General features: G+C 41.1%; 1 protein-coding gene across 1 annotated transcript in view; it reads right to left on the reverse strand.

Moving 5' to 3' along the window:
• Positions 1 to 2,398: 2,398 nt before the first annotated feature.
• The window catches only part of wdr18 (WD repeat domain 18), a 75,983-nt gene continuing 65,071 nt past the window's right edge, over positions 2,399 to 13,310 (reverse strand). The window contains exons 9-10 of the mRNA XM_072660898.1: positions 8,015 to 8,083; positions 2,399 to 3,854 (exon numbers count right to left, since the gene is read on the reverse strand). Of these exons, the coding sequence (XP_072516999.1) occupies positions 3,726 to 3,854; positions 8,015 to 8,083 (198 nt within the window). The 3' untranslated portion in view covers positions 2,399 to 3,725. The remainder of the gene's footprint in view (positions 3,855 to 8,014; positions 8,084 to 13,310) is intronic.

Consider the following 13,310-nt stretch of genomic DNA (forward strand, 5'->3'; position numbering starts at 1 on the left):
TGAAGATACTCTCTCCTGCTGGAGTGAGACTTTCTCTCCAAGCCCTCAAGGCGTCCAGAAATCCAGGATCAGAAAATAAGTTCCAGTCATGTTTTCATGTTTCTTTGATAAGGACTTCATCTGTATTCCTTTATTCCTTTACAGTAGCTCTGTCTAAGATTGTGCGAACATCGTAAATGGCGCTGTGTGAAGAAAATTGTGCATCTCCGAACCGACAACTTAATAGGAAAAGGAAAAATCCTTCCTAACATCTGTTAATGTAACTTTCTTAAAAAAAATTGGAAAAGTTTGCTTTCCAAACTCTCCACAGACCAACACCATGACATGTTTACATAAAGGTTTTTTAACAGAGAATGACGCTGAGAAAACAAAAAACTTTCTGCCAGGCATAACTATAGATCCTCATGAGCTAATTTTGAGCAGCTGTGTCCGCTGGCATTGGTCAAAGAACATTAGGAACAGGAGTAATGGATGCCTTCAGCTCAACAAAAACTAGGTGTGCAGCGTGTGAAGTGAAAGCTTGACTAAGGCAATGGCGGAAAGCAACAGTAGCCAAGCAGCAATGGGGCAGGGCTTGGAATTGGATGATTAAGCATGGATGTGAGACTATATTGAAGTGCATATCCACACGCTACGCCCCTGCTGAACTAATCTAGTCAGGTATTCTGTTAAAGCCTTCAATCCACTTCTAAGACAAAGGGCAACTAATCTGGAGGCAGAAGGAGAGCCTCACCTTCCATTTACACATGCTGGAAACACCTCCTCCATTTCAAATTCAGATGAGAGTCAGCAGAGAGTGGCCCTTACAATAGAGCCACTCCAGTCAAGGGCGTCCTGGTGGAACCTCGTTTTGTTGTGCTCAATTTTTTTTTTCCACACTCTTTCAATTCGATCTATCTGGCATGCGCCCCCTCGGCCGATAAAAGCTAATGAGTTCCCACCATCGACACGGCCAAATGAAAAGAACTTGGGGGATTAAATGAAGTTAAATAAAAGGGGCAGATCCCTTCAGTGAACACGCGAATGCAAAGCCCAGTCTCGGCTTCATTAAGTGTTGTGGCAGTAATGCAGCATTTTATTCTCTCCTCAGTTCTTTTAGACGATTTATCATCACATACTTACATTTGAACTTCACAAAGCATGGAGGGTAAAAAAAAAAAGGGTGTATTGATTTACTGTAAGCGCTCCCAGGCACAATTTAGAACACAATATCGTTAGGTTAGCCAAACCTCTCACACTGCTCTTAGCAGATACCTACCATGAGACCACAACCTTGCATTTGAAATCATTTAGAAACTAACCAAGCCCTCAGTAATAAACTAAATTCCCTCACGACACACCTCCAGCACTCCACGAGCAAAGAGGGATTAAACGCTGTAAGAGTTACTTTAAAAGTAGAGATGTCTCAATCGGGCTGTTTTGCTCCCCTGAGCTGATCCAATCTTTGTGTTTGTATAATTAACACAGTCACACAGTTTAGATAGGATGAGCTGCTGATTAATACTGTAAAGTAAAATCACTTCATTTTTAGTAGCAGTTTCTGTGAGACATTCTGGACTGACTGACTGATTTAGTTTATTTGAGACTTTTCTTAAAATCACTGTTTTATAGTGATAGTTCCTTTAAAACACTGCAGCCAGATCACTTCCTGTGTGTGTGTGGTGATACATTTAGATTTAAGGCATTCAGCAGACGCTCTTATCCAGAGCGACTTACAAAAGTGCTTCACTGTTTACTCAGAAAATACCCTTAGCTAGTTTGTATTGTCTGGGATCCAAAAGATACCTCCAAGCTTAGATACTACTAAATACAGAAGTCAGTATGAAGACCACAATACTCAACACTACACTTCACCCAAGTACCCCAGCTGGGTCTTCAGTCTGCGTTTGAAGACAGCGAGCGAGCACCGGTGCCAGGACAGAAAAAAGTCTGGATGCTTGTCTTCCGTGGAACCTCAAGGATGGCGGGTCAAGCCGAGCCAATACCTGAAGCCCGAAGGGCTTGTGTTACACACTCTGGACTGATATCTGTTGTTGTTGACAGAGATAAAAAAAATATCTGATCCATTACAAGACGCCTGGCTCGGCCCTGATCCTCATACACTGGATCTGATTCGGACATCCCTGATGCAGAAACAGCTCAATGAACTCCTATGTTGGGCAGCAGTGCTTCTTTAGGTATTTCATGATTGTGAACTGCAGCTGGAGAGCTCCTGGCAATCAGCAGATTCCGAGAGCCTGGGGGCTCTCGTCCAACTGTAATCAAGGTCTCATGTTTTGCATTCTGGCATTTTAATTTCTGCAGATCAACCAGCGCACTTTTAGTATGGACCCCTTTAAATCTGCCTCCGGCCTTGTCAGACCAGATACAGATAAAAGAGTGTCTTAAAAGTAGGAAATGCAAACAACGTTTTTTATTATCTGAGGAAAAACAGCAAAATATAAAGAGAAAAAATTTCCATCGCTTTTTTTCTTCTTCTTTCCAGCAGATCAAACAATGATTTGACACGAGAGCCCCTCTTTTCCCCGCAGCTCCTCCTTTTACACACACTGATAGTCAAACCTCAGCAAATATCCAAAGCCTAACCCTATAGAGGTGGGAGAACGATCCGGAGCGCAACGTGCGTGAATGTAAAAACAATTCCCTGCTTTTGCACAAGAGCAGCTAAAACAGAACATTCTTCAAAGGGGAAAGCGTCGAGAGGAGGCGCCGGTTGTTATCAGTCCTCATCCCTCTCCGCTTTAAGATGACGAGACTCAAGACATTTCAGATCTCCATCACCAAACCTAAATGAGTTAACCAGATAAAAATCATGCGCTGCCTTCGTTTGGAACACTGTGCCTGCAGAATGCTGATGATTCCCCCCCTTTTTTCCTTTTTACATTTGGATGCAAAAAAAAAAAAAAAAAAAAAAAGTTACCCCGCCTTCCCCTCCTCAAATGAGGTTGTTTGAGATATGTTGCTTCAGGAGAAACTAGCAAACTACAGAAGGATGTTTGCACAGGTCATGGAGAGGGCGGATTAACAGCAAGCTAAAGGGGAAGCATGATTTAACAACTCTCGCCAAGGCAAGGAAGAGCCGCTCTCGGTGCAAATAAGTCACGATGCAGTTTGTTGTGTTTACGGAGCGTTAGGGCCAGCACATAGCCGAAGTAAACTAGGAGGCAGAGGAGGTTCAGATCAAAGAGAGGAAACCCATTCGCTCGTCTGGGTGAAGGCCTACATCAAAAAATTAGAGGAGCACCCAACCAGCCCCCTCCCCCATTCCTTTAACTTCACTACACAGCCTATATTCTCAAAGGAGAACACCGACAGCAAAAGCACACTGGACGAGAGGGAAGGGCTCAGACCAAGAAATGGATTAAAAAAATGATGCAAACATGTGAAATTGTCAACTTCTGGAGATGACAGGAGTCAAAGCTTTTATTAAAAAAAAAATTCTGTCTATTCTCTGGAAATACCGTAACAGTATAGTACGACCAATGCAACCCAATTCATCATTACTCAAAATCCCTATCAAACCCACAGTAAGTGAGCATTCAGAGCATTTCAAAAACTGGACCAAAAAAAAAAAAAAAAAAAACAACCACCAAACACTGTGAACTTGTGATTCCTTAGCGAGTGTAAATGCCAATTTAATTGAAACCCCATCGTTATTCACGGAGGTCCACTTTCAAACAGGGAACAGCTCGCCTCAGCTGAAATGAAGCCGTCTCACGAAGGTCCTAATTAGGCTTGGTGAGGAGCTGTGTGGAGAACTCATACAGGTCTTTGTTGATTTTCTTCAGGGTCCTCACCTCTTCCTCCAACTCAGACACCCGGACCTTTGTGTTCTCTCCATCGCCGAATACGCTCTGTATGAGAAGAAAGAAAGAAAAAGAGAGAGAGATAAATACAAATTTACACAGGTCTTTCCTCATTTCCCTTCAAATTATGTCTACTGTATAAGAGGTACCCCCCTCTTCAGAATGTCAGCAAAATTCAATCTGTTTCAAAATGTTTCAGACCTCAACTTGACCTCCAGTGTTCCTGTTAACTGCTACTTCCATACTTCCATTATGAACGAAGGGTTATGTGAAAATGCTCTGCTCTCTTCTCATTACTGTTTGTAGGCATCATTTGTTAACTGTTTAATGTTCTGAAGACTAGGCAGCTGCTTGGAGGAGCCCGATTGTTGATGCTATTTGTTGGGACAAGGGTTGAGAAGTTATAGAAGTTATATAAAGCTGTCTAAGGCTTATAACGCTTTCAAATTTATAGCACCTGATCGTTCCTAACAATGACTGTGAACAAGTCAAAGGCCAAACAAGCCAATTAAGGTGTACCCAAATGTTTGCAGGATTCTACTTTGCTTGTTTTTTCTTAATACAAAAACGGCTGACCTAATTTGAATCTGACGGATGTCCTGTACAGCGTGTCAAATTTCCATAACGAAAGGACCAATAGAAATACTCCAAAATGACGGTCAAGAAATTTTTTCCTTCTGTGAGGACCTAGAAAACCTTGGATCTCCATTTTGGCCTAATGTAAATCTGGTAGTTGTTCTTTAAATTGTGTAAAAAAAATGTCATGATGGACGGATAGTATAAAAGCTCCAATATGACTGAGAATAAAATCATTTTACAGAGACTTTTATTGGAGGGGAAAAATATAAAATAAAAAAATCTCAAATCTATTGTAAATCAGGATCTCAGGCATCAGGCACTGTATGTGAAACCATTTCAAAGAACTATGAGAGGCAGCTTTTAGAGCCATTAAACTCTTCAGACGTGTGGTTCCCATCACCACTGTAAACAATTCTGACTAATTCTCTCCAGAAGGCAGCATTTCACACCAAACCTCTCTGAATGACACTGTTTACATCTCAACACCCTGCATGACAAGTCCATTAGCACAATTCCCTTCAGAAACAAAAAGTTCGGTTTACCCTACAGCACAGATCTGCCGAGTGAACAGAAGCAAAGATTTATTGCACTTTACCCTGGATTTGAGCTCCTCGTAGACTTAACCACCCCCCCCCCCCCACCCCCCTTAAAAAAAGGTCAGCTGTAGCTTAGGGGGAAATGTCTGTGACCTAACATTTATCTCAAACATCTTAGTGGATAGATTTTGAGGGACCCAAAGACTAATTCAGTGCAAACGAGAGACTGGTTGGTGTGTTGAACTTCTAGAACTAGGTGCAAATAAAAGAAGCACTATGGCTTCCTGATGAGGTCATCAAATCCCATTTTTAAAACATCCCTAATCTAGCTTAGCAGATATTGACGGTGCTATTGTGGAGAATTTCGCAGTGCAGGCAAACGGTGGATGACAGCGATGCACATTTCCCACAGATTAAGAAAGAGTGTGTGTGGGGGGGAAGGGGGAGGTGGGGAGGCGCTATAAACTCTTGTGCTCTCCATTAATTTATTTATTTACACATTTCCTCCAAATAAACACAGTGGGCTTTGGGCTCGCCTGCAGGATTCAGCTCCCCTTTTGACTGAGTGCAACTAATCCACTTAACGGCACTTCCAAGTTTTGGATGGAGCGGTTGAGGCATCAGAGCTTTTCTAAGCACAGGGGGAGGAAGGGGAGGGAGGCGGGGCTGGGGTGCTGAGGGCCTGTGGTGACCCCAGCATGCCATGTGACATAGTGCCACTTGGATTTATTATATATATATATTTTTTTTAAGCAACGGCCTCTCTGGGAGTTCAAACAGAATATTTAGTGGGTTTCAGATTTCATAATAACAGATTGTTTAATGCAGCTGGATTTTCAGCCTCAGAGGCTCCATTATAGGATCCTATAATCCTTATATAGTAAGCAGGTTGGATTTGAAAAGGCAAACCCAACACTGGATGTCTATGGTCTTATGAAATTTTGAAAACGTGCTTTGAAAGGTACAGTAAAAGCATTGGACTTAATCGCCTGATGCTGTCTCTGGTTTTCTATATATGGTATTGTGAACAGACACCTTGGATCTCAAACTGCAGCAGTGAGGTACCAAAGTGTTGGAAAATGTGCATTAAGGGTGTTAAAGCTGTTGGAGCTTAAGAGCAGCCCAGTGTACTGATCCCAGAAAACTTGAAATATCAGCATTCTCGTCATTGTGGCTGTGTTTGAGCTAGCCATCTACTGTGCAAACATGGGCGCAGAAAATGTGATGTGTGTGGCGATTATGCTGAAGCTCAGCTGTTTAACCAGAGTAGTAAGGCAGCAAAGATGTGTAGAAATAAGGGCAGCAATGATGTGTAGGAATAAGGGCAGCAGTGTGTTTTACTCGAAAGAGATTTGTAAAAAAAAAAAAAAAAAAAAAAAAAAAAAAAAAAAAAACGCAATTAGCCTTCTGGGTTAATACAGATGTTTTACGCCACATTCAGAACAGTGAGAAAAGAACTGGAATGTGGAAGGAATGTGAACTCCTGGCATATTCACAACAGCATGAATGTTTAGAACCCCAAACTAAACTGGAAAAGTGCACTCCCTGAACAACTGCAGTGGGAAACTCTGAATGGTTGCGCTGCTTAACTGGTATCCAGACCCAAGCAGTTGCAATGTGTTGACTAGGGGGACACTTATTAAAAGGTGGTCGCCATAGGGCTGCTATGTAGTTGCTAGGTGGTTGCTATGATGTTGCTAAATGGTTGCTGGGTGGGTAATAAAGTGTTGCCAGGCTTTTGCTAGGATGCTACTAGGTTGTTAGAAGGCAGTCGCTGTGCTATCCCAGGTGGTTGCTATGTGATTGCTAGGCACTTGCTAGGTGGCTGATATGTTCTCCCAGGTAGCAGCTATGGTGTTCCAGGTGGTTGCTAGCGTACTGCTGCCAGCTGACTTGAGACATTAACACCAATCCAAACCCAAATTGTTCGTCCTAATTTTGCACACAGCTTTTTGATTAGATGGACAGTTTTCGTGTAGCAAAAGATGTCTTACTAAACATTTTTCTTTAGGACAGAATGGAGTGCAAAGGTTTGCGAAACCTCCTTATGTCAATGGTACAAACTAGGGATGCACTGGTCCGATATTAGGATCAGGTATCGGTCCCGATATTAACAAAATTAGCTGGATCGGGTATCTGATAATTAGGCAGATCCATGGAACCAAACCTTTCACTTTAATTTGGTGGTGTGAGACTGCACTAAATGTGCAAATAAATAAATGACAAATGGCAATTTAGTACATTTATATCTGTGTTAATTTTTATATTATATAAAGTAATATTGAAGTCACATGGTGAGGTATACAGTTTATTAATTCAGCAATGGTATCGGACTGGTACTGGTCATCGACCGATTGGCAAAGTTTATGTATCGGTATCGGAACTGAAAAAGCCGGATCGGTGCGTCCCTACAAACACACTAGTAACACCAAACCCAACAAAACCCTTCTGTGATTTCTTCATTTTAAAATGTAAGTCTAAACTACATACATCAATGTTACACCTTTTACACTCTCACTTACTGTAGTAGTTTTAGCAGGAAGACTAGCGCATCTTGCCGAAATTGCTTGGCTGTATTATCAATAATAAACACAATAAAATGGATTGGTATCGTGCCTTACTGAAGTACTAGGATTGGAATGCAAAAATACTCAGTGTGAAAATACTGCAAAATCCCTGCCCGCAGTCATGTCAAAAGCTTGTAACTCCTTTTTTGTCCAACCCCAGATGCCCTTTTCCACTGTGTGAGCATTCCACATTAGCATACCAATAGAAATAGCCCCACATCTTTGCTGCACACCTTAAGTTAAAAATAATGTTTCCTTCAAAAATGTACCAATATAATTTTAGCGGTGCAGTCAGTTACAAATGAAAGGGTACACAATGAACACGTGTGCTGGAATCCTGATTAGACCACGGCAGCAAGTGTCAGCCACGTCGGAAAAGCTTAACCCTCCCTTGCTTCACTGGGCAACGACCATCACTTCATTTGCAGGAAAACAGAGTGACAACAGCAGTGTGAAAGCCCTCAGTCGTGCCAAACGGTTTAGAAACGAGAGCTGGCATAGTTACAGCTTCCACCCTCTCACTCACCTTGTCTGTGACGGCGCACATGAGAGAATGAAGACGCTCTGCCTTCTCCAGATAGGTCTCCTCTGGGTCCTGAATGCACGCCAAGCAAACACAACATGACAAAAGGGTCAAAACACTTCAATGTTAAAGCAGTATAACTCATGTGAAGAATGTGGATGAGAGCAGACATGTCCTGCAGGAGCAAAGCCTGTAGCGTGCGGGTCAATTACAGAACAGGGTTCCATCATGAACGAGTGCCTCCAACCTGACTGCCACTGACGGCATACAAGTGAATGGATTACAGCTGCTATAAAGGTTGACAGTGATTCTAAAGACTGACAATGCCATTACCAACAAGGTCTTTTTAATAGACCTGTCGAGAGAATGCAATCACCCGAGTCTGATTCGCAAGGTGTCACCCCAGATTCAAGGGGTATTTACAGCTTCATCCCTTCATGACTGTGCGGGAGACACTGCTTGTTCAACAGCATGGTCGATAAAGCAAGCGCTATGGCTCAATGCTGGGGTGTAGTCTGTGTGATACTCAGGTTTAAGCTATACATCTACTAGGAAAGCACTGCAATGTGTGATGAGGAATGTAGGCATTTGTCCATTATAAGCATTACGGAAAAATAAAGTAGCGAATAACACGGAAACCCAATTCTAAACACCCACAAAAACACTCACTCACTCTCTCAAGTTGACTAAAACAAAACCAGGTGAGTGCTGATCCGATACTGGATCAAATATCAGAAGAAAAAGATATAAATTTTTTTTTATAATTCATCACCTAAATTTTCACATAAATGCATGGATCAAGCCTACAGGCCAGTATTCTAGGGTTCATTACTTGTAACTTACAGGAAGATACACATATTATAGCAAGCAGCAATACTTACCTTATCTAACCATGTATAAATACCTTCAACTGCAGGCGTGAAGTAAATTTCTGATCAAAACATGGTCAAATTTCTAAATTGTGTTAATATTTGCATCTCAAATTCAGACATATTTAAGAAGCCTAGAATCTCCTAAAATAACATGGCATGTGTGCTGGTCTCTTTCCTTCAAAGATTATGTCAAACTATTAAATAAAATGACAAAAATTGTCATAGGGGACTAAGAGTTAAAAGAGGGAAGAGATGGTATCGGATTGCGTATCAGTATCAGCATATATTTATAGCTGCAGTATCAGTATTGCACATGAAAACGTGGTATTGTGCCACCTTGAAAAAAACATACATAGTTTTACAAAGTTTTGAAGTTTGAATTATGATTAAATGCTGTGTCTGTGCCTGTAAACCAATTGTTTCAGCCTCTTCTTTACATGCAAAATACAAAATCTTTTTATTTTATTTAAAATGTTATTTATGTTTGTGCTCATGCTAGATCAATGTTATGTTAACCAAATTGTTACTAATAGTATTTTTATATATTAGTCTTTTTTTCTTTGTGGTATCTGGTTCTGGTACTAAAATCTCGATTGGCTGAGCCGCATTCAAAGCAGTAACACAGATACACATGTATACGCACACCAACTGAATTCTGGGGGAATAGAAATAAAAATCACATTACTGTTGATAGAATAATCGCTAATCAGTAAGTTGCTTAGCAACCACACCCTAATGTTAATGAATGACATCACTTTATTGTGTTGGTGTGGCGCAATGGAGAACACCCCTGCCTGCCAGTGAGCTGCCACACCATGTGGGAGACTTGGGTTTGACTCCTGGTCTGCACACACACGCGGGCGCACACACACACACTATATATTACATTGCATTATTGTGGAAAGTTATTGGAAAGCAACGTACTTTAATCTTTAAGAATTGTGTTGCTTGGCAATCACAGCCTAAGTTAATAAAGCATATTAGTCTGTAAAAAAAAGTTTTGCAATAACAAACTATTCATTTCATGTAATGCCTTCATACATTCGTATGTATACCCTTTTCTGGCTTCCTGTGGATGTCTGCACAAAAAAAAACAAAAAACAAAAAAAAAAACCATTATATATAAACAAAAAAAAAAAATGGATGTAAATGTGTATCAGCTCATGGCTAGCAAAAGGGTTTTAATATATTGCACTTTTTAGATTTAGAATCATTTAGAGTCTAACATTAGTCACATCATCAGGCACTCATTCCCAGATCATATTGCACAAAATTAAATTATGAATTTTGCAAACTGTTACATTTCAAACTATAAGCCTAACTAACCTACTAACAGCTGGTAGCTTACCGGTATTTCCCTAGCTAGCTAGATATAGCTGATGTTTTAGTCTGGCTAACCACGATCAGGTAGGTCTACTACTACCCATAATACACCACTAGTTACAGCTAAGCAAGATCACTCTGCAGCATCCACTACCGGCTCATTAGCAGCTTGTTTCACTCATTAAAAAAATTGTCCTCTTTCATTAGCCACCCTCATGATGGGATGTTTATCTGGACAGTCTAGGGAAGAGAAGCCAGCATGCAAATAAACAACTGCAGGATACGGTGGAACCCGCTGAACAGCACACTTGCAGTTAAACAAGTTCATTCTCCTCCTAACCATCAATTTAATCCCCCAATGCCACAAAATTAATGACTATCTTTGTGCGGCGTTATCTACCTGGGCCTTTAATTGGTCCCAACTTTCTCTGACCCCAGAGGACTTGCTCATTTAGCACGGAGACCTAGAACATGCCACCATGCCTCGAGCTGGCATGGTCAGGACCTCTGCCCCATATTCCCCCTGACCCCTACTTGGACAGACTCAGCCAGGCTGGTAATGGAGTTTTCTCCCCCAATAGTGATGATGGTTCATCTGAGGCTGGGAGTGGAGGTGCAGCAGCAGCTGGCTGCACCGCCAGCGGAGCACACGGCGGCTCAGTCGAACCAAATAATGGAAACAATTCTGGAGGAGAAATTAATTTGGATTTTCAGAGTGACTTGCATTTGCACGCTGCGTGGGGCCCCCGGATGAGCGAGCGTGTGCCGTGTGATGTTTGGCACAGCCCCAGGGTCGTGGTGGGAATATTGTTTTTTCAGCACCGGCATTAGTATTAATTCACTTATCTAATCATTTGTTTTAGGCTCTCTCTCAGCAAGCAAAGGTGAAAAAGCTCATTTTTTGGGAGAGATGAGTGCAAATTCCCAGGGACTGAGAGATTAGCCTTAAAGTACATATGAGAGAGAGAGAGAGAGAGAGAGCCAGTGAGAAAAAGAGAGAGAGCGAGAGAGAGAGAGAGAGAGCGAGAGCGAGAAAGAGAGAGAGAGAGAGAGAGAGAGAGAGAGAGAGAGAGAGAGAGAGAGAGAGAGAGAGAGAGAGAGGAGGGACAGAAATTGAAGGCAGTGTAAACAGTGAAGAGTGTGCAATGGCTGGGAGAGTTACAGGGGAAGTAAAAGGATGTAAACACAGCAGGTGGTGGGCAATTGATACACCTCGAATAACCACATTATTTATGGGGTTCTAATTGATTTTGACATAGAAGGGATTACCAATTGGCCATAAACAGCTGGTCTTTTATAGTATTGTAACATTCATCATACTCTGTGTCCTACTGGAGGTGAAAATGCCCATATGTGCAATATACATTCCTGTAAGACTCCTACACACACTCCCACACACACTATATGACTGCCAAAGACAACCTATGCTCATAATGATTACACTCTTAAATCAGAAATATGAAGCCAAATATTTAAAATTGTCCCACACATGACTTCGGCTTGTAGGCTATGCATGATCTCTAAGCTTCTGGCCTAAGCGGTCAAGAGATCCCCTCATCCTCTTAACAGGCTGCTATATTGAAGCAGACAAGCAAATCAGATTTCACCCAGTTACAGTTTGATTGCAAGCTCTGGAACTGCCTGTGTGAGGTTTTCTATCTATAATCAATTTTTCCACTTTATGTTCATTGTAGGGGAATGTTTTTAATGCAAACCTTATTGATACATTTCATTGTCTCTTTATTTCAGTGAATTTTGACTTTATTTCTGTCATTGTTTGTATTTGAACATACCTAACATGCTTGACTTTATTAATGACCAAGGAGAAGTTCTAGGTTGTAGTTCTTAAATATGATCTGCAGTGTTTAAAGCCACTGTAGAAACTCATGCATCAACTCAATTCTACTATATATATATATAAATTCTTAACTGTCATGTTGGCAAACAGCCTACTGTTAATTAGAATACTTGTCAGAATGAATGGTTAATGGGTCACTACAGTATTTTAACAAGGCCAATCAAGACAAAAATGGGATTGGCTAAAGAATAACTACGCAGTAGGGATGTCACAAGAACCGATACTTCGGCACCAAGTCGATACCAAAATTCTGATAAGGCCAATCACCGTACTTGTTTTACATGCTACTGAAGCTACCCAAACTTGTCTGCACAGAGAAACTCAAGAAGGAGGGGTGCAGCGGGGATCCCACACACCTACAGACGGACACGGCCGAACAGTGAACTGACGTTTTTGAGTCCCAATAGTGTCTGAAAGCAACAGAGGACAAGTTTACTCACTAAATATCAGAATATTCCTGATCTATATCTCCTGCTTTGCTGTTTCTGCATTGTTTAAGCAATGGAGAGACAAGAGCTAATCTAATCAATCTGAGCAGACAACTCCTCAAATGCAAGCATTTGCAGCTCAGAAACACTCTAGATTATACATTTCTATGCAAGCTTCATGAGATGTGAACTGTTTTGGTAGTCTTCACAAGCCAAGAAAAATAAAAAATAAAAAATAAAAATGCAGGCATGCAAATATTTAAATCTCAGACATATTTGAGTAGTCTGGGATCTCCTGAAAAAAACATCTGGCATGTGTGACGGTCTCCTATAAATATTATAAATATCTCTAAAATCATTTTTAGGTGAATAAAAGGTATGTTCAACTATCAAAACAACCTGCAAAATAGCCTAGGGGTCCTCAGATGAAATATCAGACTACCAAATGTATGGCATTGTGACAGCCCTACTACTCAGAATGCTTTAAACATTGCAGATAAAAAAGAAGCTACTGACTTCCTACACAGACACATAGAAGTTGGTGTCTGTCAGATATCAGCAAATTCATTTTCATGCTATTACAAATGATGGCAAAATGTGAGAGGCACACAACAATTAGTTCCAGCATGCAAATAAGGAACAGAGAGTAATAGTACGTGTAAAAACTCTGTTACTCACTAATGAATTATTATACTTAGTCCAAAGAGGAGTGTGGTGGAGGGTCCACACTGAACTGAACTGCAAACCCGTCACAGCCCCTGAATAAGCTTTTTACTACTGAATAACCTGTGAGCCGCTAGCTGTTCAATAAGCGCTGT

The sequence above is a fragment of the Salminus brasiliensis genome, chromosome 17, assembly GCF_030463535.1.
Source record: "Salminus brasiliensis chromosome 17, fSalBra1.hap2, whole genome shotgun sequence".
In the NCBI taxonomy this organism is placed as follows: domain Eukaryota; kingdom Metazoa; phylum Chordata; class Actinopteri; order Characiformes; family Bryconidae; genus Salminus; species Salminus brasiliensis.